The 24,757-nt window shown below is 35.0% G+C and overlaps 1 protein-coding gene across 1 annotated transcript in view; it reads left to right on the top strand.

Annotated features, from left to right (window-relative positions):
* Positions 1-20,550, top strand: part of Mycbp2 (MYC binding protein 2) — a 269,456-nt gene extending 248,906 nt beyond the window's left edge. The window contains 11 exon segments of the mRNA XM_047552904.1: positions 1,284-1,403; positions 2,933-3,034; positions 3,900-4,028; positions 4,373-4,505; positions 6,048-6,151; positions 6,942-7,130; positions 8,101-8,208; positions 9,383-9,592; positions 12,248-12,355; positions 12,979-13,144; positions 19,920-20,550. Of these exon segments, the coding sequence (XP_047408860.1) occupies positions 1,284-1,403; positions 2,933-3,034; positions 3,900-4,028; positions 4,373-4,505; positions 6,048-6,151; positions 6,942-7,130; positions 8,101-8,208; positions 9,383-9,592; positions 12,248-12,355; positions 12,979-13,144; positions 19,920-20,035 (1,485 nt within the window). The 3' untranslated portion in view covers positions 20,036-20,550.
* The last annotated feature ends 4,207 nt before the right edge of the window (positions 20,551-24,757 follow it).

The following is a 24,757-nucleotide window of genomic DNA, read 5'->3' as shown; positions in this document are numbered from 1 at the left end:
TCTCATTCTCCTGATATTACTGCATTGAGGTGCAGCAGGAGTCTTGTTGAAACAAATAGCTTCATCTGCTGAACGATAGGAGAAATAGTGTTAGTCTTTAAATTAGGATGTTAACCACTGTCATTTGTCTTTTCAGCAAATGATAAATTTGTCACCGATTTAAATTATGTTCAATTCAAAACCTTCAATTTATTTACTTCAGAATTGTTACACAAGTCTTCAGTACTTTTAACTTAACAAAATAAAATATACTCCTTCTGACCTAGGAAAGAGCCTGCATCTAAAAGCCAAAAGGGGAAAGGAAAAATTAAAAAGAGCTCTCAGAAGTAAAGTTTCTCATTCTCTCAGACCTCGTAGTTTATAAAGCCTTTTTTCTTCTTTGCTAATGTCCTATACCACTGTCATAAGATGTTGGCTTTGGGGGAAAATCAGAGAGTGTGGAGGAATGGGAATTAACTTCAGAGTGCTTGGCTCTTGCTGATTGCTCCTTAAATGTCAGTATCCTCACTTTACATTGTATTTCAAGGAGGCGGCCTGAGGAGGACAAGTACTGTGGAATGTAGGTCCCTGAGAGACCTAGTGAACAGAAGGCATTCTGGAGGAGGAGGAGAAGGAGGAGGAGGAATTGAACTCCTTAACAGATTGATAACATTTGGATATGAGAAGTAGGAGGAAGTTCTGGAAAAGATGAAGTTCTGTCACTTTTCCCAACATGGGCATTAATCTCAATTTTTGTGGAAAGTAGGCTTTCTTAGGATGTTCATTGGATGAAAATGTTTAGGAAGAATATTTAGGAACACCTAAGTTCTGTAATAGTTTTGTGTTGATGTTCATTAAACTGCTACATATCATGTGAAGGTAATTGTAGTTTAAGCCCATTTATGCTTTTGGATTCTCATTTAGTGTAATTAGCTTAGCTGTACAAATTTCACTTAAGTAACAGGGTTTCATAACCAAAATTTGTTGAACATAGATACCTTAATACCTTTGTTTTTATCCAAATGTGAGAAGAAATGCCCTTGAACTTTATAGGAAAAAGAACATTGAGATCTTAAATTTTTATGTATTATTCTTTTATATCACTAAAATAATGATTAGAAGTTGGATTTTTCATGGTCATAAAGGATGTTTAGTTCAAAATTTTTTGCCCCTCTATCTAAAATTGCAAGGTCTTGCTACAAACACATTTTGCCTTTTGATGAGAGATGTTACTTAAGAGACAAGAATTTACTATGATAATATATTTCTAATTACCTATTAAAATATTCTGCCTTGCCCAATAGGGTCATCTGTCCGAAGCTTGGTCCCGAGTGACAAAAAATGCTATTGCAGAAACTATCATAGCCTTGACCAAAATGGAAGAAGAATTTAGGTCTCCAGTGAGATGTATTGCAACAACTAGGGTAGGTTTTGTTTTGTTTTTAGTTTGCATGTTCTTCTTTGATACTAGATTTGAACAAATGTTGATCAGTAAGTCAACTTGGTTGGTAATGTATTTATTGAAAAAATTTGTGAATTGTGAACTAAATATGGTAGCCATTACTGTTTGCTGTTAGGTGTTCTGGATCACCTATTTTTGTTGTTACTTAGGAAGCTAAGGATATACTGGTTAGAATGGGTAAATTACATTTTGTGTTTGTGTATTAACTTTCTAGTAACCTATTTACTAAATTTACCACAGCACAATGCAGTGGTAAGACAGGATCTTTGGAAGACAGTGCCCCTTCTTCCTCCTTTTGTATGGCCCAATCATTTCTAATGAAGAACCCTATAGCTTACCTACTAAGTTTATAGGTATTACTTCTTAAAAAAAAAAAAAAAAAAAAAAAAAAAAAAATCAGTTCTTGCCATTGCCATTGGTAGGGTGGGTTGGACTCTCTGAGGAAGTTAGACAGCTGTAGTAAGTTTTAACCTAACACATGTAATTCCAAAAGAGATTTGAGATTTTGTTAAACCATGATAGTATAACAACACTAAGAAGTCAACACTATTAGAAATTGCTTAGTTGATCCTCGGAAATCTGAAAAAGAAGAAAATTGTATTGCTCTGGGGTAGAGAAAGCCAGTTTATGCTGTCTTGCTGGTGAGTGAGATACCCGAAACAGGTATCTTTACCAGTAACTCTTTTCTACCACTCATGAGTTCTTTTCTTTCATTCTGCATTCCTGTTTCTCTTTGCATGCATTATTTTTTCTGTTTTTTCTGTTCCTCTTTTACCATGTCTTGCTCTCCATCTCCTATGATATTTATAAGTACTTCTTAGAGTTGAGTCAGTTAAGTAATCTTCCAGTTCTTTGTTAATGAAGTAATAATTATTCCATGTAAAATTGAAACTACCCTTTAAGCCTCAGAAAATTTTAAACTATGTTTAGGGTAATTTTCTAAAGTTTATTAGACATTTACTTCTGACAGAATGTACCAAGTATAGTGCTAAGCCCTGTCAGGCAACAGACACTTTTTTAGAAAAATTTAATATTATGCACCTACTCATGAGAGTATGCAAAATTAAGTAGCCTTTGTACCACCTTCTTTGAAATTTAAAGCCTTATGAAGAGATTATATTAGATGGGAAAATATGGAGAATGCATTAATATAATGAATATTAATATGCAAAGGCATTTATTCCTATAAATGACTTGGTTTACATAGTATATCAGTAAAGGTTAATTTTGTGCACTGACTAGAAAATAGAATGGTTCATTGTAGAAACAGACATTAGTTCAGTAAATATTTGAATTCTGCTGTGTGAATAAGACATATGGCAATCGTCTTGTATGTCTGTTCCAAATTAGGAAAACCTTAGTGCCACTAAGTGTCTGTGTATTTTCAAATTCAACCAGCATTTACTGATGGGTTGTCCTGTGTCCGATGGTCAGCATTTTATGAGTGTTTCCTAAAAATTTTGGTATTACAACAGTGTTTCCTCTTATCAGCTCTGGCTTGCTCTAGCATCACTGTGTGTTCTTGATCAGGACCATGTAGATCGCCTCTCCTCAGGGAGATGGATGGGAAAGGATGGACAACAAAAACAAATGGTAAGATCAGAATTATTTTATAAGAATTTTGTCTTGTTTTTCTTTACAGTCAACTTTATCTTAGCATGAGGGAAGAGGTAGCCAACAAGTCAAAATACACAATTAGTGACACTCTTGAAAATTTATGTGCAAATTGACCAGTTCCATCTCAAGAGTCTATTTCACTTAAATTCCCCTCATCGTAGTATATTAGAAATTTTAGGGGATTTATTTACTTATATAAAAGAGCATTCTCCTTCTCTGAGTCACATTTGCATCATATTAAAATTTTTAGCCAGTTTCTGATTTTATGTTGAGATTTTGTGCTTAAAAAAATGAATTAAAAAATATAATTGTTCTTATGGTAGGAAGGAAATAAATAAGAGAGGCAAATGTGACATGCTATCTATTTACAGGATAAAGTAGGTTTGGTGCATATTTTTAGGTTTACTGGAAGGGAAGACCCTTTAGACATTTTCTAAATGTTCAGAAAATGTATAGGCCCTTTAGACATTTTCTTATAAGTGTTCAAGTTTTAGAATAAATCGTTTACCCATTTAGCATACAGAATGAATTTATAATGGGTAAATACTTATTAAGTCACTAAGCATGTCCATTTTATTAATCATTGAAGCTGCATACACATTAATCATTAAATTGGGGGTTTGGGAGATTTTCCTGCTCAGCACATTAATCATGGAATGATTTTTTTAAATTTTAGGTAAATACATTTGCCATAATTCTCTTTAACATTCAAACTCTGAAAATCTTAGTAAAGTTTAGAGTAACAGCCTGGTATTGTTATAAAGAAACTACAGTTGCTTTCAATTTATATAAATGTCTGTCTTTTTAATCTAATATAACATATGAAAATGTTTTATTTTAGCCTATGTGCGATAACCATGATGATGGTGAAACTGCAGCTATCATTTTATGCAATGTCTGTGGAAATTTATGTACTGATTGTGACAGATTTCTGCATCTTCATCGACGAACCAAAACTCACCAGAGACAGGTGAAGATTTCTATCTCTACACCCAGATCAAGATCAGGAGCATGAAGTACATTCCATGAATTCTGAAATAAGTGTGGAAAAAAGTGGACTTTGAAATCAGTGACCTTGTTTGAGTTCCCAGTCGTCTCACTTATCAAGTGTAAATTAAGCAGGTTCTTCAACCTTCCCAATACTCGTTTCTCCATGTATAAAAATGAAATTGTGAAGGTTAAGGAAGATTAGAAAGACTTGGAACTTCTTACAGTGTCTCATAAATGAAAGCAATTTTTATTGAATAATTAAATTTTATACTACTTCTTTCAGAGTGATTGATATATTCTCCCTTTTCTTTAATGAAACAATAGGTCTTCAAAGAAGAAGAAGAGGCTATAAAGGTTGACCTTCATGAAGGTTGTGGTAGAACCAAATTGTTCTGGTTGATGGCACTAGCAGATTCTAAAACAATGAAGGCAATGGTGGAATTCCGAGAACACACAGGTAAAAGAAGATTGAAGGCTAAATTGTACCTTAAAAAAAAAAAAAAAAAAAAATTGAACCATACATACTAATTATGATTCAGCTAGAAGTTAGTTTATCTTATGTGAATAATTCTGAGCAATATTCTTATGGTTAATTATGGCTTTGGCTACTGTGTATATTAATTATGTTTCTCAGACATTGAGTCTGTTTTGCATCAGAAAGAGCGTTAGATTAAAAATCAGGAAACCTGGTTTGCCACTAACTAGGTGGGTTAATGGGCAAGACATTTAACCCACTGTCCTTCGTAAAGTGAAATAGTTATGCTATTTACATTCCTACAAGTGAGCATAGCACACTAGTTGGGGCTCCAAAGATAGGACACACTGCTGTTGATATTCCTTTCTAATTTTGTTGGTTGTAGCCCCATATTAAAATCTCTGTACCATATGGATGATTTTATGGTATTTTTAGAGATTTCTAATACATCAAGTGCTTCTCGAAGTTTTCTGAATGGTACTATTCCATCGAAAGTAATAAAATAATTAACAAAGATGAATAGATAGTACTTTAAACAAAAAAATAATAACTTATGTAGGCTTATTATACCTTTATCTCCAAAACATTAGTTTTCATTTTACTTTTCTCTAAAGTAAATCTTGTATATTCCTAGCTTAATGTTACCTTGAATCATACAAATTCTCAATTTTCATCACAGCTCTTGTCTGCCACTTTTTCCTACTGACATAAACCTCCAGTGTTGGAGTTTGGTGTGAACCTAAACAAATCAATTCTAAATATAAGTGACTTTCCATGTAACAAAAACAATGCCTTTTTTCCTCCTAGCTAATGTTTTTTTTCTCCTATAATTTGTCAATACTATATATTACGTTAATAAGTATTCTTATTGAACCATCCTTGACTTCATAATACAAACTTTTAAAAAGTATCTTTTCTATAATTATTGATGAATTCAATGTATTGATATTATATTTAGAATCTGTGTACATGCTTTCGAAAATGGGCCTGGTTTGTAATTTTCAGGTCTTCCTCCCCTTTTTCCTTTTGTCCTATCCTTGCTTTAAGGATTTTGTTCTTTCTTTAAACATTTCAAGCATATTTTAATTCATTTTCAAATTGTAGAGTGTTCCATGCAGGATAGGAATTCTGTGTTTTATAGTTTATTCATTATTGCATTCACTGGTATTGTGTATCTAACTGAATGGCTTGCCACATTTCATATTGCTTAGTTGACTGGATGTCTAGTCTGTTTCTTTACTTAAAAATGAAGCAAAAAAAAAATACAGAACAGTCAAGAATTGATTTGGCTTCAGATGTATTTTGGGTTTTTTAACCTTTTTAAAATTATTTTGTGTGTGTATGTGAGAGAGAGAGAGGGAAAGAGAGATTATTTGCTTTATAATTAGGGCAGCTTACAACCCTTGGCTACTTTCTTAGTGATATCAACTAATATAGATCTGTTTGCTTTTTTCAAATTAATTATATTACAACATGTAGAAACCATGTCCTTAGGAAGATTTTTCTTTTTCTGCTTAAACCTAGGCAAACCCACCACCAGTAGCTCAGAAGCATGCCGCTTCTGTGGGTCCAGGAGTGGAACAGAGTTATCCGCTGTTGGTAGCGTTTGTTCTGATGCAGACTGCCAGGTGTGTATACAGTTAGAGTCGAACCTTCCCAGGGAGGAGGACCACCTATTCCCACATGGCACCTCTACTTTGTATAAATAAGAGTTATAACTCAGACAGAGTTCAGGGTTTTTTGACGAGCATTAAATGCTATGTCAAAGCTGGAGAATGGATCAAATAGGTCTCTCAAGCCCAAACCAGATTCTTATGTGTGTTTCTCAACTACCATGACCATATCTACTTAATGTTTAATTTTGAGCTAGAAGCCATTAAAATATCTGTGGACTTCAGTTCCAGAACCTTTATTCATTTCCTTCCCTAAAATAAATTCCTAGTATTGAGAGTTCTTGAGTCTTGAACACGTATATACATATTCCATACTTTCCAAATTCACATATTTTCAGTTCCTCAATTCATAGAAGAAGAATTTGGATAATGTTGATATAGTAAGAGATACCTGTTTTGCTTTTGTTTGTTTTTAACCTCTATTTTGACAAGCTGTATGGTGATTGGGAGTTTATACATTGGGAACTTTTTATTTCATGCCTATGCATGATGAACAGATTAAAATTGTAGTTCACTTTTTAAACAGCATTTCTATTATGCGGAATGAAATTTTTAAAAATCACATTGAAAGTAAAGCAGACTCTTAAAAATCCTAATGTGTATTCAAAAAAATGAAACTATTGTTACTTTGCTGTGATAGGTATTTTCTGTAGGAAAGTAATTTTGGAAAATTAATATCATGTGTAATTACTAGGATATGTGTCCTTTTTGATATTTGTTTACCATTACAATTCATCTTTAATAGGAATATGCTAAGATAGCCTGTAGTAAGACACATCCTTGTGGCCATCCATGTGGAGGTGTTAAAAATGAAGAACACTGTTTGCCCTGTCTGCATGGCTGTGACAAGAACGCCACAACCCTGAAGCAGGATGCTGATGACATGTGCATGATATGTTTCACTGAAGCACTCTCGGCAGCACCAGCCATTCAGGTTGCCTCAGCTTTTAAATGTATCTAGACATTCACATGGGGAAATGTAAATATAATTGTCAAATAAAAAGATGATTGGAGTCTTTTATGACTGGGCAAAAAGTCCTTTTAATATATTGAGCAAATTCTGCCTCTTCATGTTCTTCATGTTTCGTGTGCCTAGCTTTATGATTGTGCAGACTTATACTTGATAGTGCATATAAAATATTCAGAAGAGAGGAAGCGATTAGATTATCAAGCCACCAGTCTTAATTTCTGAAATCAAGAATCATTTTATAGTGTTATTTCATTGATCTGTACATATTGATACATGCTTTCATATATGATAGAAGTTACTACTGTGTTTGCTAAATAATTTTTTTGACTTTTTGCTAGCTGTTCATAAGCATTTTCAGTCCTTGTCATTGATTCCAAGATAGTGAATATTCTCCAAAAATAACCTGAAAGACTATATATTTACTTCTTTTTTTGGCACTGGGGATTGTACCCGTGGTCACTTTCCCACTGAGTTATACTCTCAGACCTTCTTTTTTTTATTTTTATTTGCTTTTATTTTAAACAGTCTTGCTAAATGTCTAAGATTAGCCTCAAACTTGCCTTCTTCCTGCCTCAGCCTCCCAAGTAGTTGGGATTATAGGGACAATATCTACAATCTTAACAACAGTAGTTTCTTCTTCTTTCTCCCTAACATGGCTTATTTTATGTAAGTGAAATGCTGTCCATCTACAACTACAAAAAAAAATTTAAATATATATATATATATATATATATACATATATAAACATTAGTAGAAGCTAAAGGTTTCATTAATAACATCCCATGAATAATAAAGAAGTGCTAAAATTTCATTATACTAAATTTCTTGATTTTTATTCTACCTGCTTTAAGTAACATCTTACATTTAATAATCTTATTAAATTCAAATGTATCATTGTTGCATTTGCTTACATCTTTTTGTTTCTTTATTTAAGCTGGACTGTAGTCACGTTTTCCACTTACAGTGCTGTCGACGAGTTTTGGAAAACAGGTGGCTTGGTCCAAGGATAACATTTGGATTTATATCCTGTCCCATTTGCAAGGTATGGAAAGAATCTGAACTTACTACTTTATATTTCTTTTCACCTTCCAAAATAAATGAGCATCACTATTTCTTGGTGTCCTTCTCTGTTTGCTGTTTACAATCAGTTTGCACTCCTCATCCAAGGAGTTCCTGAGAATAAAATATGGTCTCTATCTGCTATAAAGCAGTTCAAAACAGTTATTGTCAATTAAAAGCTTTTCAAGTTCAACATTGCATGAAAATAGTTAAACAACATTCTATGTTAATGATGCATCACTACTTTCAGACCCCTGAGAATTATATCACATGACATCACCAAAAACAAAAAGAACTCTCTGGTACTTGGAGGTACTGACACTTGCCATTAGAGAGTGAAATCTTGGTTGTTAGTGCCATTAGAGCAGATTCTTCTAGAGCTAATTAAAATGAGGGGGAAAAAAATCTTGGCATTTTGACACATTTCTACAAAAGTAGGAAGAAAAGTAGGAAGTTGTTTTGGCAAGCTAATAATGATTAATAATATGCTTTTGTTAAAGAATGTGACAGTGCCTTATTAATGCCTTATTAATTCATCACTTGTTTTTGTTCTGTTTAGTTCTCCCTGTCTTCTTATCTTCATATTTGCAGACTGGTGCAAAGGGCTTAGCATGAAAAGATGCAGCACAGTCATTGCTTAGTTAGGCTGAGGAATAATCAAAAAGATTACTATTTTGTTTTCCTTCTCATATGGTGCCACAGGGCAGGGGGGAGATCACATTTAGGCACTTAGAAATAAATACAGGGAAAATACTACCTGCTCATTTCCATTACATGGCATTCTACCCATATCTTCCAGGAATCAAAATACACACATACTTCCCACAAACAGAGGGAGCGTATCCTATTTGTTGCAGCCAGGTAACTATTATTCCCACAACACCTAAGCCATCAGGAAATATATTTTGCACTCAGGAAATATGAAGAAAAAATAAAATTTTCATGCTGTCATTCCTAATTGCCCCTATTTTCCTTTCTCTTGGGAAAATTTAGGCTTAAGAAGACTTTCCAGTATTATTTTTAAATAACGTTTTATTTAAAACATGTTTACTGACTATCTCCTGATATAGTACTTGGCACTTGGGTGCTCATGCTAAATATTTGTTTGATTAATTAGTTAATTATGCTTTTAAAGAATATGCATCTTTTTATTTCAGAATAAAATTAATCATATAGTATTAAAAGACCTGCTTGATCCAATAAAAGAACTATATGAGGATGTCAGAAGAAAAGCCTTAATGAGATTGGAATATGAAGGTCTACATAAGAGTGAAGCTATCACAACTCCTGGTGTGAGATTTTACAATGATCCAGCTGGCTATGCCATGAATAGATATGCATATTATGTCTGCTACAAATGCAGAAAGGTAAATTATAAATTATACTAAGAAGTTTGAAAGCTAGAAATTACATACATCATTAAGAAGTTGAATTGTATAGTGATTTCTTATGTTTTATACTTGAACTTAAAAATGAGAATGCCTAATTCATTGTTTCAAGTTGAACTTATTTACTTAATTTGCTTTAGGTTTTGTCTTTTTTTAACCTAAACATACTTTTTACAAAACATGTATATTCCTATACAAAAAATACTTCCCATCAGTAATAACTTCCTTCAATTGATTCTTGAATAAACTTCTCTTACTTTACTCTTAACCACTCCCTCTTACTTCCTGGGCTGGGGATGTAGCTCAGTGGTGGAGCACTTGCCTAGTATGCATGAAACCCTAGATTCAATCCCAGTACCAAGGGAAAGAAAAAAAAATCTTACTTCCTTGGCTTCCAGGACAACACTCCCATTTGATGGCCTCCTTCCTTTGTGGCTAAGGTTCATCATCAGGTTCCTTTTCATTTATACTTGTTTTCCCAGAGATCTTGCCTAGTGATAGCTCTTTATCTCTGGTGACCTTTGGTTTCCATGCATTTACTACCACCTATACCATTATGACCTTCCAAAATGAGATTTAGGTACAAATATCCAAATGCCTACCAGTGGTTTGGATTTCTCACAGGTACTTGAAAGTTTACTGTCATATTATGTTCATCAGCCTTGACTTTCCCAGTCTACTTTAATTGCAAAGTCCTTTCAATTCTGTCTCCAAACCTCTGTTGTCTTCTTTTTTTTCCTTTCTTTCTGTTACATCTTCAACAACTCTAATCATTTACTTTGGTGATTATAGTAGCCTTCTTACTGAGCTTTTATGTGGAATCCCTGAGCTTCCCATATGATCCCTTCTACTTACAATGATACTAGTATGTCAGTATTTCTAGATCTCATATCTAACTGGAGCATTCTTCTGCTTAATAATCGTTAGCCCTGTCTGTCTCCTCAAGCATATGAATGGAAGTTTCATCTCCCATTGTATTACCATTTACACTTCATTCTACATTATACTGAAAAATTAAACTGGATTTCCCCAATTGTAGCCATGTTCTCTCATTTATCGACACCTCCATGCCGTTGCCCAGACTGTTTCTCTTCATGGAATGTTCTTTTCTACCTTCTGTGTATTTACCCTCACCTGCCACCCCCACCCCCAAACACACCTGCTGAAAGGTATAGCCAAATCTGTCTTTTTCTAGTTCACGATTCAGCTCAGGTTTCACCTCTGTAATGTACCCATATTTTCCCACATCACCCCTACCATACAGTTTTGTTATCTTGACTACATCTATCATAGCACTCAATTTGCAATACCATTACTGATTAACTTGTCTCTCTGACCAACTTGATAAATTCCATGAAAATAAAGACTACATTCTTCCATTTCCCTGTCTCCAGTACTAGCATTTGTTAAATGTTAAGTAAATTAGAAAATAAGTGAATGAGAAATGCATGTAGTCTTGCAGTGTAACAAAACGCATAGTCTTAGAGTATAACAAAAAGAATATACAGATAATGATGGAAGGCTAAATGGATAGATGATAGCCAGAATGGCAGACAAATATACACAACCCAAGGAAATATCAACAGTGTACATTCATGAAACTAAAATATTATTCCTGTTTTTAACATGCTAAACAACATAAATGAATACAGGGGTAGTAATCAAATGTTTAAGAAGCCAAGCAGAAGATACAGAAGTGAAGTAGTTGAAATCAGCAACAGGCCCAAGATAAAATTAAATATTTCTAAGGCTAGATTTAGCTCGTAGATGACCACTTATAACCTCTGCATCAATGAAGCTTGTCTTTTGACCTGTTTTTCTAGTACAGATAATAGATTTATATTGAATCAGCTTGTTTATTCCCAATTTTGAGTTAGCTTTTTGACTATGGGACAAGATGTTCATGCATGATGTGCATGTCCCAATTTCTTGACCTCATTTATTTTGTGTCTAGAGCAAATACAAATAAATCACCATCATGATAATTTCATTTATTTATGTGTCTATACTAGATAATGTTAAGACTCTATAAGTATGAAGAGTATTGTGAGTGCAATTACTAAATTTTCCTTGCCTTTTAAAAAATGCATGATAAGAAGATGCTTAAAATTGATTGTTTTTCTTTCCCATTAGGCTTGGAATTACAACTTTGTACTAATATTTATGTTAGGCATATTTCTGTTCTATAGTATTTTAATTTAGGAATTGCTAAGCATTTTTTTAAAGGAGAAGGGAATATGTCATTAAATGTTTCAAAATGAGAAATATCACCCAAACTTTGCCCTGAAAAAGAGTTTCTGTTTACTTCTTAATATGTTGTTCTCAATATTCATTTGGAATATTTTGTATTCTCTTATCATTTTGCTTTGACAGTACAATAGTTGAACTCTCCACTCATGAAAGCATGAATCCAGAATTGGAATAACTTGACTTCTTACCCTGACCTCACCCTCCATAATCAGCAGTGTGAGCACAAGCATACTTGACATTGCAAAGAACTGGTTAACACAGGCAATATTATTTCTAAGACTTCTTGATCTGACTTTTGCTTCATGCCTATGACAATGCAATACTGGATCTCCCAGGCCAGCATTTTCTTTTTTCCTGCTGTATCTAAATATGGTCTCTCCATAGGCATATTTTGGTGGTGAAGCTCGCTGTGATGCTGAAGCTGGACAAGGGGATGATTATGATCCCAGAGAACTCATCTGTGGTGCCTGTTCTGATGTGTCCAGGGCTCAGGTGGGCAGAATATTTAATTAGAAAGGACAGCTTGGGAAAGTTTCAAAATTCCATTTTTTAAATAATGTAATCAGTAAACCAGGATTTTCCACCAGTGTTTTCTGATGTTTATATAGCATTGTGTGATTTTCTAAAATGTTTTATTTATAGCATTTATTTTGGGTGGTATTTTCATTTTGTAATTTGTTTTCCATGAAATGATCACCATATTTAAATAAGGAATAAATTTATATATTTCATTTTCTTAAACCTGCAAACTTTTAGGTTTTCCCCTGTTAGTAAAATCTGCACAGTACATATGTGACATTGGACAATAAATGAAGTATTATTAATTTTTCAATTTGACATACCAGTAAACATTCACAAGGAAATAAAGTAGTTTAAATATGGACTCTCATATGTTGTGCTGGAGATGGAATTAGAACCTGGGGCTTTTTCCATATCTTTTGGGCAAAGCCACATATTTATTCATGAATTTTTAATACTTATATCATTGATTTTACTCAGTTTTCAAAGCTATATATACTCTCAAAATATGAGTTAATGAATTTACTATGACTATCTTAAGTATAGTTGAAGTAGTGTCACTCTGTACTATTCTGCTGTCTTTTCTTTTACTATAGATGTGTCCCAAACATGGCACAGACTTTTTGGAATATAAATGTCGCTACTGCTGTTCAGTGGCTGTCTTCTTCTGTTTTGGAACAACACATTTCTGTAATGCTTGTCATGATGATTTTCAAAGAATGACTAGCATTCCTAAGGAAGAACTACCACACTGTCCTGCAGGTATGCTTTCAGTTTTTGTTTTTGTTTTTTACTTTCAGTGTTTTAAAATCACAATTATAATCTACATAATCTAGCTTTGTTTTCTTTTCTTTTCTTATTTATTTATTTATTTATTTATTTATTTATTTATTTATTTAGAAACCAGGGATTGAACCCAGGGGCACTCAACCACTGAGCCACATCTCCAGCCCTTTTTTATATTTTATTTAGAGACAGGGTCTCACTGAGTTGCTTAGAGCCTCACTAAGTTACTGAAGCTGGCTTTGAACTCACAGTCCTCCTGCCTGGCTCATAATTTAGTGTTATATAAAGATTATATGGGTACTGTATCTCGAGTGATAGAAACTCGATTCAGATAAGCCTAAAGTGTGGAATGGAATAAATACCTCAACTTTGTAAGGTTAGGACTTCGTGAGTAAAGTAGAAAAGACAAGGTCCTCATCAGAAGTAAGGAGTGAGGAGATCTCTGGGGATTGAGAATGACGTCTACTAAGCATTAGTAAAAAGATTGCTGCCAGGCGTGGTGGTGCATACCTATAATCCCAGTGACTCAGGACGCTGAGTCAGGAGGATGGAGAGGTTCAAAGCCAGCCTCAACAACAACCAGGTGCTAAGCAACTCAGTGAGACACAGACTCTAAATAAAATATAAAATAGGACTGATTGAGTACCCCTGAGGTCAATCCCCAGTAATTAACAAATAAATAAATAAATAAAAGATTGCCATTCAGTCTTAAAGAGCTACGTGAAGTTTGATATTCTAAATTCATGATGGAACCACATAAAAGGATTTTGTGATTTTTTTTTTTTTTTTCTTTTTAAAGCTTGGAACCAGTACCATAAATTGGACAAGTGATTTGATTTAGAATGGCTGGGAATTGGGGATGCTTACCCTGGTGGGCATCAAAAGCCAAAGGAATAAAAGAAGCCACAATAATACAGAATAATGATTATCTGTGGAATAATCAGGCAGAGGAAAGGAAAGCACTGAAACCAAAAAGAGTCTGAAAAAAACTGAAAGAGGGAGGGAGGCTGGTAATCACAATGAGTCCGAAATACCAGGCTTCCTAGAAGCGAGAGAAATGAAAGGAGAGGTAAATGGAACCAAGAAAAGAATTTTGAATCAGAAATATACATACAACACAGTTTATGCTGGTGATAGAACTGGGAAGCACATCATCCCATCCATGGCTTGTCAGAATGCAAATCATAGGCCCCCATGAAAAGTAGTTTGATAGTGCCCCTCAGATCTACCAGTGTTTTTACTCTTCAGCAATCCCAATTCTGATATACCTGTGCATGTGAAGAAAATAATAAGAGGCAAATGTAGAAGGTTATTGATTATAGCATTGCTTTTAACAATAAAAATCTATAAACAATACTAGTATCCATTAAAGGAACAGTTAATACTAAATACTGTACATCATTTTAAAAAGAATGAAGTTTCTTTGTGCTGATGTGGAAAGATCTCTAGCAGATAGTATAAATGAAAAAAGATGAATTACAGATCAATATACAGTCTGCTACTTTTGTAAGAAAGCAGAAATGAGTATATGTATTTATTTATAGTTGCATAAAGAAACACTGGGAGATTCATAAGAAACCAATAATATTGATTAACTATTGATGAAAACAAGGTAAAGTGATGATGGAGACAGGAACAGGGAGGTGACTTCTAATTACGAATAATTTTTTAATATTTTGGTTTTCTTTAACATTTTGATTTTTAAGTCGTATGAATATATTATCTATTTTAAAATAAAGATAAATAGGGCTTTTAAAAGTATAGCTACTTTTTGCCATTTGCTGTAGCAAATAAAAATTGTTATACTGTTCTTCCTCAAAGACCTTTTTTTTTTCCTTCTTAAGTAGAAGTGGCAGAGTTTGAAAGAAGTGATTTCAGAATGATGTGAGGCCAGTGTTTTAGGGTAATGACCAGAATAGAGATGGGAGCCAAGGTTAGGAGAGAGGGTGGTGAGCTAAGGTCAGCAAATGAAGGGATTGAAAAGCAGACAATATTTTAGGTGATTTTAGCTCCAAAGGAAGGCTGGAGCAGGGAGTAGTCAATGAAAGTAGTAGGTCATGATCTGGAAATAAATGGGAGCCAGGAGAAAGCTTGTCATACTTCCTGGCCTTATGACACCAAGGAGTTTGGAAAACCACTTTCCAGCTGAGAACGTTTAAAGGCAAGCAGTGTCATCAGGAAAAAGCAAATTTTACTTAAAGTTTCTTCTGTTAAAACATAAATCCTTAAAATAGTAAGTTAGCAATGAATAGGGTATTCCACAGAACACAGTGGTAGGGTAGAAACTGAAAAAAGAGGAGTCTGGCAAAGACAAGGCTTCCCCTTCTACAGTCGCATGATCAAGTCAGCCAGCATAAAGGACTGTGTGTCCTTTAACAGGGTAAATGACAGGAGTGAGGCAGCAAAGGAGTTAGGGAGAAGGCTGATGGAAGGAGCTAACAGTGATCCAGGGCATTTCCACATACATTTTTCACTTTCAGTCTATGAAGTAGATGGTATTTTCTCCATGGTCACAAATGGGAAATTGAGGCCTGGGGAGGTAGTTAATTGGTCTCTGGTCATACACCTAGATGAATATTTGTTCTGGCCTCACAGGTGCCCCTAATTCATCCAGTCATTTAAAGAATGAACAGAATTAAAGGAGAGCCTACAGTGATATCAATAGGGAAGTTTACTTAGAAGGACAAGGACAAGAAGAACATTCTCTTAACCACCTTCATCTATATCAATTCTAATCTTGATTTAATGTATGGATGAGGACAAGAGTAGAGATTAAGAAATTGGAGTAGGGGCTGGGGTTATGGCTCAGTGGTAGAGCACTTGCATAGCACGTGTGAGGCACTGGGTTCAATCCTCAGCACCACATAAAAATAAATAAATAAAAATAAAGGTGTCTACCTACAACTAAAAAAAATTTTTTTAAAAAGGAAGAAATTGGAATAAATAATCTTTTCAGTCCATTCAGGCTGCTATAACAAAATGCCATAAACTGGATAGTTATTAACAACAGAAATGTATTTCTAACAGTTCTTGAGGCTAAGAAGTCTAATACCAAGGTATTTTCAGATTTAATGTCTGACCAGGGTTCACACACAGCACCTTCTTGGTATATGATCATATGGTAGAAAGAGTTAGGAGTCTATTAGGTTGCATTTATAAGGACACTAATCCCATGGGGTCTATACTCATGACCAAATCCCAAAGCCCTATCTCCTAACACCATCACATTGGTAATTAAGTTTCAATGTATGAATTTTGGGACCTCAAGAAGAATGAAAATCATGACACAATCCCTCTATCTATTCATTACTCTAAAATATTTATTAATTGCCTTTTTGGTGCCAGAATACTTAATCTCCATAGCACCCTGTAAGTTAGATATTGCTGTGCCTATCTTATTTATCTTTTATTTATTTTTAAATTTTTTTCCATACATGTATATAGGGTAATAATGTCTGTTTCATTCTACTCTCCTTCCCATCTCCAACCCCCCACTCCTCCCCTCATTCCCCTCTGCAAAATTCAAATTTCCTTAATTCTTCCCAACCCACCCCCCACTATGGATCAGCATCTGCTTATCAGAGAACATATTCAGCCTTTGTTTTTTGGGGACTGACTTATTTCACTTAGTATGATATTTTCTAGTTCCATCCATTTACCTGCAAATGCCATATTTTCATAAGGCTGAGTAATATTCCATTGTGTATATGTACCACATTTTCTTTATCCATTCATCTGTTGAAGGGCATGTAGGTTGGTTCCATAGTTCAGCTATTGTGAATTGAGCTGCCACAAACATTGATGTGGCTGCATCACTGTACTATGCTGATTTTAAGTCCTTTGGGTATAAATCAAGGAGTCGGATAGCTGGGTCAAATGGTGGTTCATTCCAAGTTTTCTTAGGAATCTCCATACTGCTTTCCAAAGTGGTTGCACCAATCTGCATTCCCACCAGCAATGTATGAGTGTACCTTTTTCCCCACATCCTCACCAACACTTATTATTACTTGTATTCTTGATAATTGCCATTCTGACTGGAATGAGATGAAATCTTAGAATAGTTTTGATTTGCGTTTCTCTAACTGCAAGAGATGATGAATATTTTTTCCTGTTTGTTGATTGACTGTATTTCTTCTTCTGTGAATTGTCTGTTAAATTGCTTAGCCCATTTATTGATGGGGTTATTTGGTTTTTTTGGTGTTAAGTTTTTGGGTTCTCCAGGATATATACCTGGAGATTAGTGCTCCATCAGAGGTTGTTGTGGTAAAGATTTTCTCCCATTTTATAGGCTGTCTCTTCACGCTGTTGTTTCCTTTGCTGAGAAGAAGTTTCTTTAGTTTGAATCCATCCCATTTATTGATTCTTAATTTTATTCTTGTGCTTTAGGAATCTTGTTAAGGACGTCAGGTCCATAGCTGACATGATGAAGATTTGGGCCTACTTTTTCTTGTTAGGCACAGGGTCTCTGTTCTAGTGCCTAAATCTTTGATCCACTTTGAGTTGATTTTTGTGCACGGTGAGAGATAGAGGTTTAATTTTGTTTTGTTACATATAGATTTCCCATTTTCCCAGCACCATTTGTTGAGTAGTCTATCTTTTCTCCAGTGTATAACTGTGAGATAACTATTTATGTAGGTTTAATCTCTGTGTCTTCTATTTTGCACCATTGGTCTACATGTCTATTTAAGGTCTGGTAGTGTGATGCCTCCTGCTTCACTCTTCTTACTAAGGATTGCTTTGGCTATTCTGGGTCTCTTATTTTTCCAAATGAATTTTATTTTAAAGATGAGCGATCTAGGGCTGTAATTGTGATTTGGTGCTAGAGCACTTGCCTGGCATGTGTGAGGCCCTGAGTTCAATCCTCAGCACTGCATATAAATAAACGAAATAAAAGAACCACTGACAACTAAAAAAAAAAATGTGTTAAAAAAAGATAAGGGATCTAATAATTAGAAAAAAATAAGTTCATTTTGCTTCAATGTATTTATCTGAAAAATGGGGATAAGAGATTTGGATTTTTATGACTAGTAGAGAATTCATAGACTATTACAGTGTCTCAGTAGTAATCACTCAAGTGTTTGCAGGTGCTTTTGTTTTGTCTTTACTTTTACTATTATTATTTCTTATCACTGTGTTCAATTATGAATTTCCTGAAGACAGGGGTCATGTACTGTTCATCCAACATCCCAAACACCATTCACGCATTAAGGATTCTGTCAGTGTTTGCAGAGTGAATGCACCCTTCTTTTTTCCCTGAAGAAACTCAAGCACTGCCATTTGCATGAGCCACCACAATGCTACCTGAAACTAGATCTGCCACAGGGTGTACCCCTCCTGCACACTTCCCTACCCACTCATGGGGGAGACACCAGTGCACATTGCAATTTGGGACAGAAGATGTATTCTGCTTTATAATTAACATAGGCATAATTAACTGCTAGCCAGTCCTGGGGTCTCCCACATTTACCCATCCCAGGTCTGTGCCTGCACTTGTTTGAATCAGCTCAACTGCTACTCTTACGTGTTAGCTCAGACCAGCAGTTGACTTCTCTCTCTTGACATTAGCTGTCTTCACTTTGCTACCTACCCCATTCCTTGGTGTTACTCTTATATGGAACTTACTTTTCATATACCTGGAACAGACCTCAGTTTGTTATTGTTCAGTAATAGTAATAACAGCTAATATTAATTGTATGCTTTATACTGTGCCAAGTTAAGAGCCTCATAAACACTAGCCTTTTACCTCTTATTGTTTCTTTCTTTTCACAGTAGAGAATCTTTTAAACCTAGAAGAGGTAAATTGAATGAAATCTCATTCCCCATTGATCTGAATAAACTCAAACTCATGATATAGTTCTCTCAAGCAAATTCAGAGTTTATGTTTATTGTTTTGAACAAACTAGCTGTAGAAAAATCATGTGTGGTACCGTCCCCTGTCTCTGGTTCAGCGGGGAGTCTACACTGGAGAGTAAGCACAGTCTGTGTTCCCAGCAGCATGGTGATGCTCCTCCTTGTTTGTGAAGAAGCTAAAGTTCTTTTTAAATGATGTGAAACACATGACATGAAACACATTAGCATAACAAATTTCTTTTAAAAAACAGAAGAGTAAAAAGGGTTTTTTTTTTTAATCTTAAGTGTTTTTTACAGATTATTATAATTTGTTATTTTAGTGTTCATATTTTAGTTGATTAATTTTAACTTTCCTACTGTTCTGCCTTCAGATACTTTTTGAAAATAACATTAATAGTCTTCCCACTTACAAGTGTGCACTTTCTCTTCTGTGAGGGTAGGGGATAGCAACATGACTTGTTTATATTTAGGATGTTTGCTTATAGACAAATATCTTGTACAAAAATCCTCCATATTTTCTCATCCAGAATAATTTTCTGCCAGATTAAATTGAGGGATTTTTGTGACCATTTTTGCACATTGCAGATTTAAAATGACATTATCTGAGTCATCTATTAATAGAAAAAGACCTGTAAACTCATAATGGTTCTATCAAGGCAAGATGTTGTAGGAAAGGAACCATGTCACTTTCTTTGTTATTTGTATTTGTTATGTTGAAGTTTTTATGGTGAATATTTTTATTTTGTGATTAGAAGAAAAATAAAAATTCTAATTTTGTATTTTACAACCATGGTCATGTTATTTCATTGAATAACTTACCAGTGATTCCTATTTATATGAAGTTTGTGTGTATGTGTTTTAAAAACATTAAATTCCTCTGTCTCCTTCAAAATTGGTACAGGTCCCAAAGGCAAACAGTTAGAAGGAACTGAATGTCCACTCCATGTTGTTCATCCACCCACTGGGGAAGAGTTTGCTCTGGGGTGTGGAGTGTGCAGAAATGCTCACACTTTTTAGAACACTCAGATCCTTTATCTACAGAAAGAAAAGTTGCCTTCATCCATCAAGAGGATGCAGTGAAGTTTAAACTTTGCTCAGGATAAGGATGGGACCATTTTTACATCCATGAAAATGAACTATTCACAGTGCAAGAAGGATGCCAAATACCATGTACATAATTCTTGCTATGGAAACTTTCCCCATTATTTTGGTTTATCTTCTTTTGAACCAAGACATCAAATTTGTGAGGTGTTTGCATGTGGCCATTACCGTCTTTGGCCTGTGAAGCATTGGACATTTATAGATAATTGATATAAAAGAATTGCCATACCCATGGACTAAGAATGATGCTGGCTTTCAAGCAAAAAAGAAAAATAATCATTGTTTATTGTATACTGCCTTTTTGTAATCCTGTACAATTGCATCACGGGTGGGGATAAAAAGAGGAATATTCTGGTTTATTTCCTAGACTGTTATTTAAAAAAAAAAAAAAATTGTGTTAGGACGGCATATAAATGTAATAAGTATCACACTGTATATAAAGATATCAATGTTTGTCCTGTATAAGAATTACTAAATTACAAATGCAGTTTCATTTAAACTTCTAGGTTAAGTTTGAGCCTGAAATTTTAATGAAGTGCAATACTGAGTGTGCCTCATTATCTTGCAGCTGTAAACATATTGGAATGTACATGTCAATAAAACCACTGTACATTTTTATACAGTGATAAAGTCTAACATTTGTGTAAGGTATTATTTGAGAAACAAAGTTTGAACAGCTTCAAAGTCTTAAAATCCATTTAAGCTTTTTGGAAAGAAATTATTAACCTGGCCCAATCATGATTCTCATAACTATTAGGGAAAATAAGAGTAATAATGAAACACTGTGCTGAAATCTTAAATACTGCATGGTTCATGGGGTGTGTGTGTGTAATCTTTTCATAAGTAGACATAGCAAAGACAGGAAGACACTTCGGAAATCAGTCAACTGCTATCTTCTTAATTAGTAGCTTTCAAATTTTTTATAAATAATCATTAGTGGTTTTTTTTTTTTTTTTTTTTTTTTTTTTGTGGCACTGGGGATTGAACCTCCTGGGAGTGCTTTACCACTGAACTACATCCTTAGCCATTTTTATTTTTTATTTTGAGATAGGTTCTCACTAAGGCTGCCCTGGAACCTTCCATCCTCCTGTCTCAGCCTCTTGAGTGACTGAGATACAGGGGTGTGCCACTGCACCAGGCTTTCTATAGACTAGTAATGGTTTTAGGTAGATCTTTTCTTTCTTTTACTTGTCTTCCATTTGAGTTGTGAAATTGCCAAATGATTGACTTACAATCTATCCTAAGTCAGATGATATTTATTTCACAAGCGTTTCAAATTGATTTTATTTTAAATTCCCACTGTTGGAAATACAGAAATTAATTTGTCAACATAGAAATAATTGACAAATTTAATGACATTTGATTAAGCATTTATGAGAAGTTTAAAATAATCTTTGTCTTAAAAGAACTTAAAATATAACTCAGATAATTATTTTATAGAGTGTTCTAATACATTTCATAAAAATGTCCAAGCCAAAGACAAAATTATTATTGTTTTGTTGGTTTTGTGGCTGGTAGACTCCAAGAGGCCAATGGAGCTCCATTTTAAAGAGCAAATAGCATTTCAGGGAATAGAGATGTCAAAAGTGGCATGAGAAAGAAAGTGCGTAGGTAGAGAAATATAAAATGTGATCAGAGAACAGCGAGCAGTACTACACACTCAGGGTGGTGACTTAACTAAGAAACACAAAAGGTAAGAGCCCAAAGGAAAATGAGGAGAGAATGAGGTAAGTATATTTGACTTAAACTCACAGTCCACAGGAATGAAACTAACCTTGAGAATGCCACACAAACAAGAGACTTCATGACACTTGGGAACTGTGAGGAATACCATCTTGTCTACACTGACTTTGCCAACAAATTGATTAACTCCAGGTAATGGGTGTTGGGGGAATTAGGAAACTATTGAGATACTTGGCTAGGTTGAGCAGTCTCAGGGTAAAGTTTAGTAATGAAAGGGGGAAAAGCCACAAAGTTCTACAATGTATACTCACAAGGACTTGAACTTTATTTATAAGGAATCAATCTTTAATCATATGATCCCTAGCATTTCAAAAACAGCAAACTTAACATTTTAGTAATAAACTACAACAAAGCACAGAAAGGAATGACTGGCAGGCATTTGGCTGAAGCATCTCGTGCACAAAGATCATCCTTTGAGCCTGGCCCGGTGGCACACACCTGTAATCCCAGCAGCTCAGGAAGCTGAGGCAGGAGGATCAGGAGTTCAAAGCCAGCCTCAGTAAAAATGAGGTGCTAAGCAACTCAGTGAGACCCTGTCTCTAAATAAAACAAAAAATAGGCCTGGGAATGTGGTTCAGTGGTCAAGTACATCAGAGTTCAATTCCCAGTACCAAAAAAAGAAAGAAAGAAAGAAAAGCAGATCATCCTTCAAATACCCTATGTAATATACTAGGCAGGAAGTCATAGAACTGTAATAGGGTTAATGAACCTTTCTGGACAGAAACTCTTCACCTGTTATATTTTCAAGCATAGCAAAAGCAATTTTTCTTAAAACAGTTTTCTGGTCTAAGATTGTGTTCTATAAATAAGCTTATTTGATAAAACATATGCAGTACTCTGTTCACACTTTACTCAGTATTGACTAGTTTGCCATCTTTTTCAGATTTTTCAACCTCAGCAGCTCTCCCTGCCTACTTTGTGACCATATTCCATCTGGACCCAGTCCCTTGTGTTTCTCATGGTCACTGTATGATGGAACATTATAGCTCATTTTCCTGAAAACTGCCAATAATACATGAAAAGTGCTGGAATTGAAACCAGAAGACTTACGGGCAAGACTTGACTGCCTTTTTTTGCCTGTGTGATCTTGAGTGAGCTGCTTATTTTGGTATTAGAATAATACCAAATCCAAATCAAATGTTTAGAGAAATTAAATGACTTGTACTAGATTCCCACTGTATTTGACTGAAAAAAAGTCCTAAGATGTGCATCCAAAACTTTCTAAAGTTTTTTCTGCCACATGATGCACTTACTGATGCTTCTGAAAAGAATTTATAAAGTAGTAACAACATCTGTAATATGGGTACAGTTGCAAAGAGAACAAGACAGTATTTGCCCATGTTATGGGGCACAACTTAAGAATAGACTTATCACCACTGAAAAGTCCAAATTTGAGTCTTTATTAAGCCGGCCAGCTGTCTCACACAATGCCTCAAAAATGGCTATTGGGAGAATAGCCCCAACCATAGGATTGTAGGGGTTTTTGTACCATAAGTCAGTATATCAATCATAAGTGTCTGTTGCTATGATTCAAAATTACTAACATGAGACCTGAAATAATTAGCAGAAGGGGGAAATGGGTCAAAAGTAACCAAATTAAAGAATGTTTACTAACATCTAGACAATCACTGTTGACATGGTACATTGTTTAGGAAAATAGGAATCAAAAAGAGAACACTTATTCATTATAAAATAATTGCCATTTTGTGTTGCCAAACACGTCATGCTAAGCAACTATTGATGGGTACAGAGGCAGGATGTTCCCATGGGAGAAGCATTTCCTATATGACATGGAATCTCAGGGTAAAATGGAGTCTGTTCAGTCATTTTCCATATAGTCTAGCCTATAATACTTCATGGAACCAAATCTGTCAGCCTGTCACACCCAGAGCAGTGGTCAGTTTAGTTGGGAGGGGTGTAGCTCATAGCTCCCATTTAGGTGAGCTCCCTCCTCAAGGAGATTGATTCCATAAGCCTTCAGCTCTAGCACCAGTATTTGATCCCAAATCACAGTCTTCTAGGGCAGCTCCAGCCAACAGAACTCTGCCAGCATTCTAGGGCCTGGCCATTTCTGTCCAAGCACTCAGATTGACATTTATGGTCAGACTTTGCACCAATACTTGGACTGGCAGAGACCTGCGTAGAACTTCATTGTCGGGAGGGAATTTTCCAACCTGAGCTTCTTCCTGTATCCCTCTCCTTTCATGAATCTACATTAGCTGAAGGCTCTCCTTCCAGCTCTCTCAGCCCATAATCTTTCACAGGCTTTCCTCTCAACAGATTTCCTACACTTCTAACTTCCTGTTGGTGTCTCCCTCCTAGATGGCCTGACACAAGAGGATAATATAATTTAAATGTCTTCCTTGAAGACAGTTCAGTTCACAAATGACCTCTGGTGACAGGGAAAATAGCTACATTATGAAAACATAAATACTGGAGGGAGTCACAGTGAGAAGAAATGATGAAAGAAAGTAAAGGTCAGGGTTGGGGATGAGTGACCACTAAGTATCCCTGCAGTCTCATACAGTTGCAAAAGAATACTCCACCAACTCCACTGTAAGTTTCTTAGCAAAATGAGCACAAGAAACATGTTCAGTTACAGTATGTCCATCTCCTCATAAGGAGGATGAGTTTTGACAAGAAAAAGTGTAAAGGAACATTCTCGGAGGAGAACATGGTGACAACTAAGGCACTGATGTGTTCCTCCAAGTGTGAGTAGCTTTTTGCCTCTTTAATAAATATTTGAGTACTGTTCAAGGCTTGCACTTGAGAGTACTCTCTGATGGAGGTAAGAGACTGTGTTTGTTCCCCATTGCTTAGTAGTCATGATTTTCCCATTTGAAGGTGCTTGAATGGACTGCACTAGTTGATATGTGCAGCACTATGCACTAGTGA

This window comes from Sciurus carolinensis, chromosome 5, assembly GCF_902686445.1.
Source record: "Sciurus carolinensis chromosome 5, mSciCar1.2, whole genome shotgun sequence".
Classification (NCBI taxonomy): Eukaryota; Metazoa; Chordata; class Mammalia; order Rodentia; family Sciuridae; genus Sciurus; species Sciurus carolinensis.
This window is presented reverse-complemented; position numbering and strand designations above follow the sequence as displayed.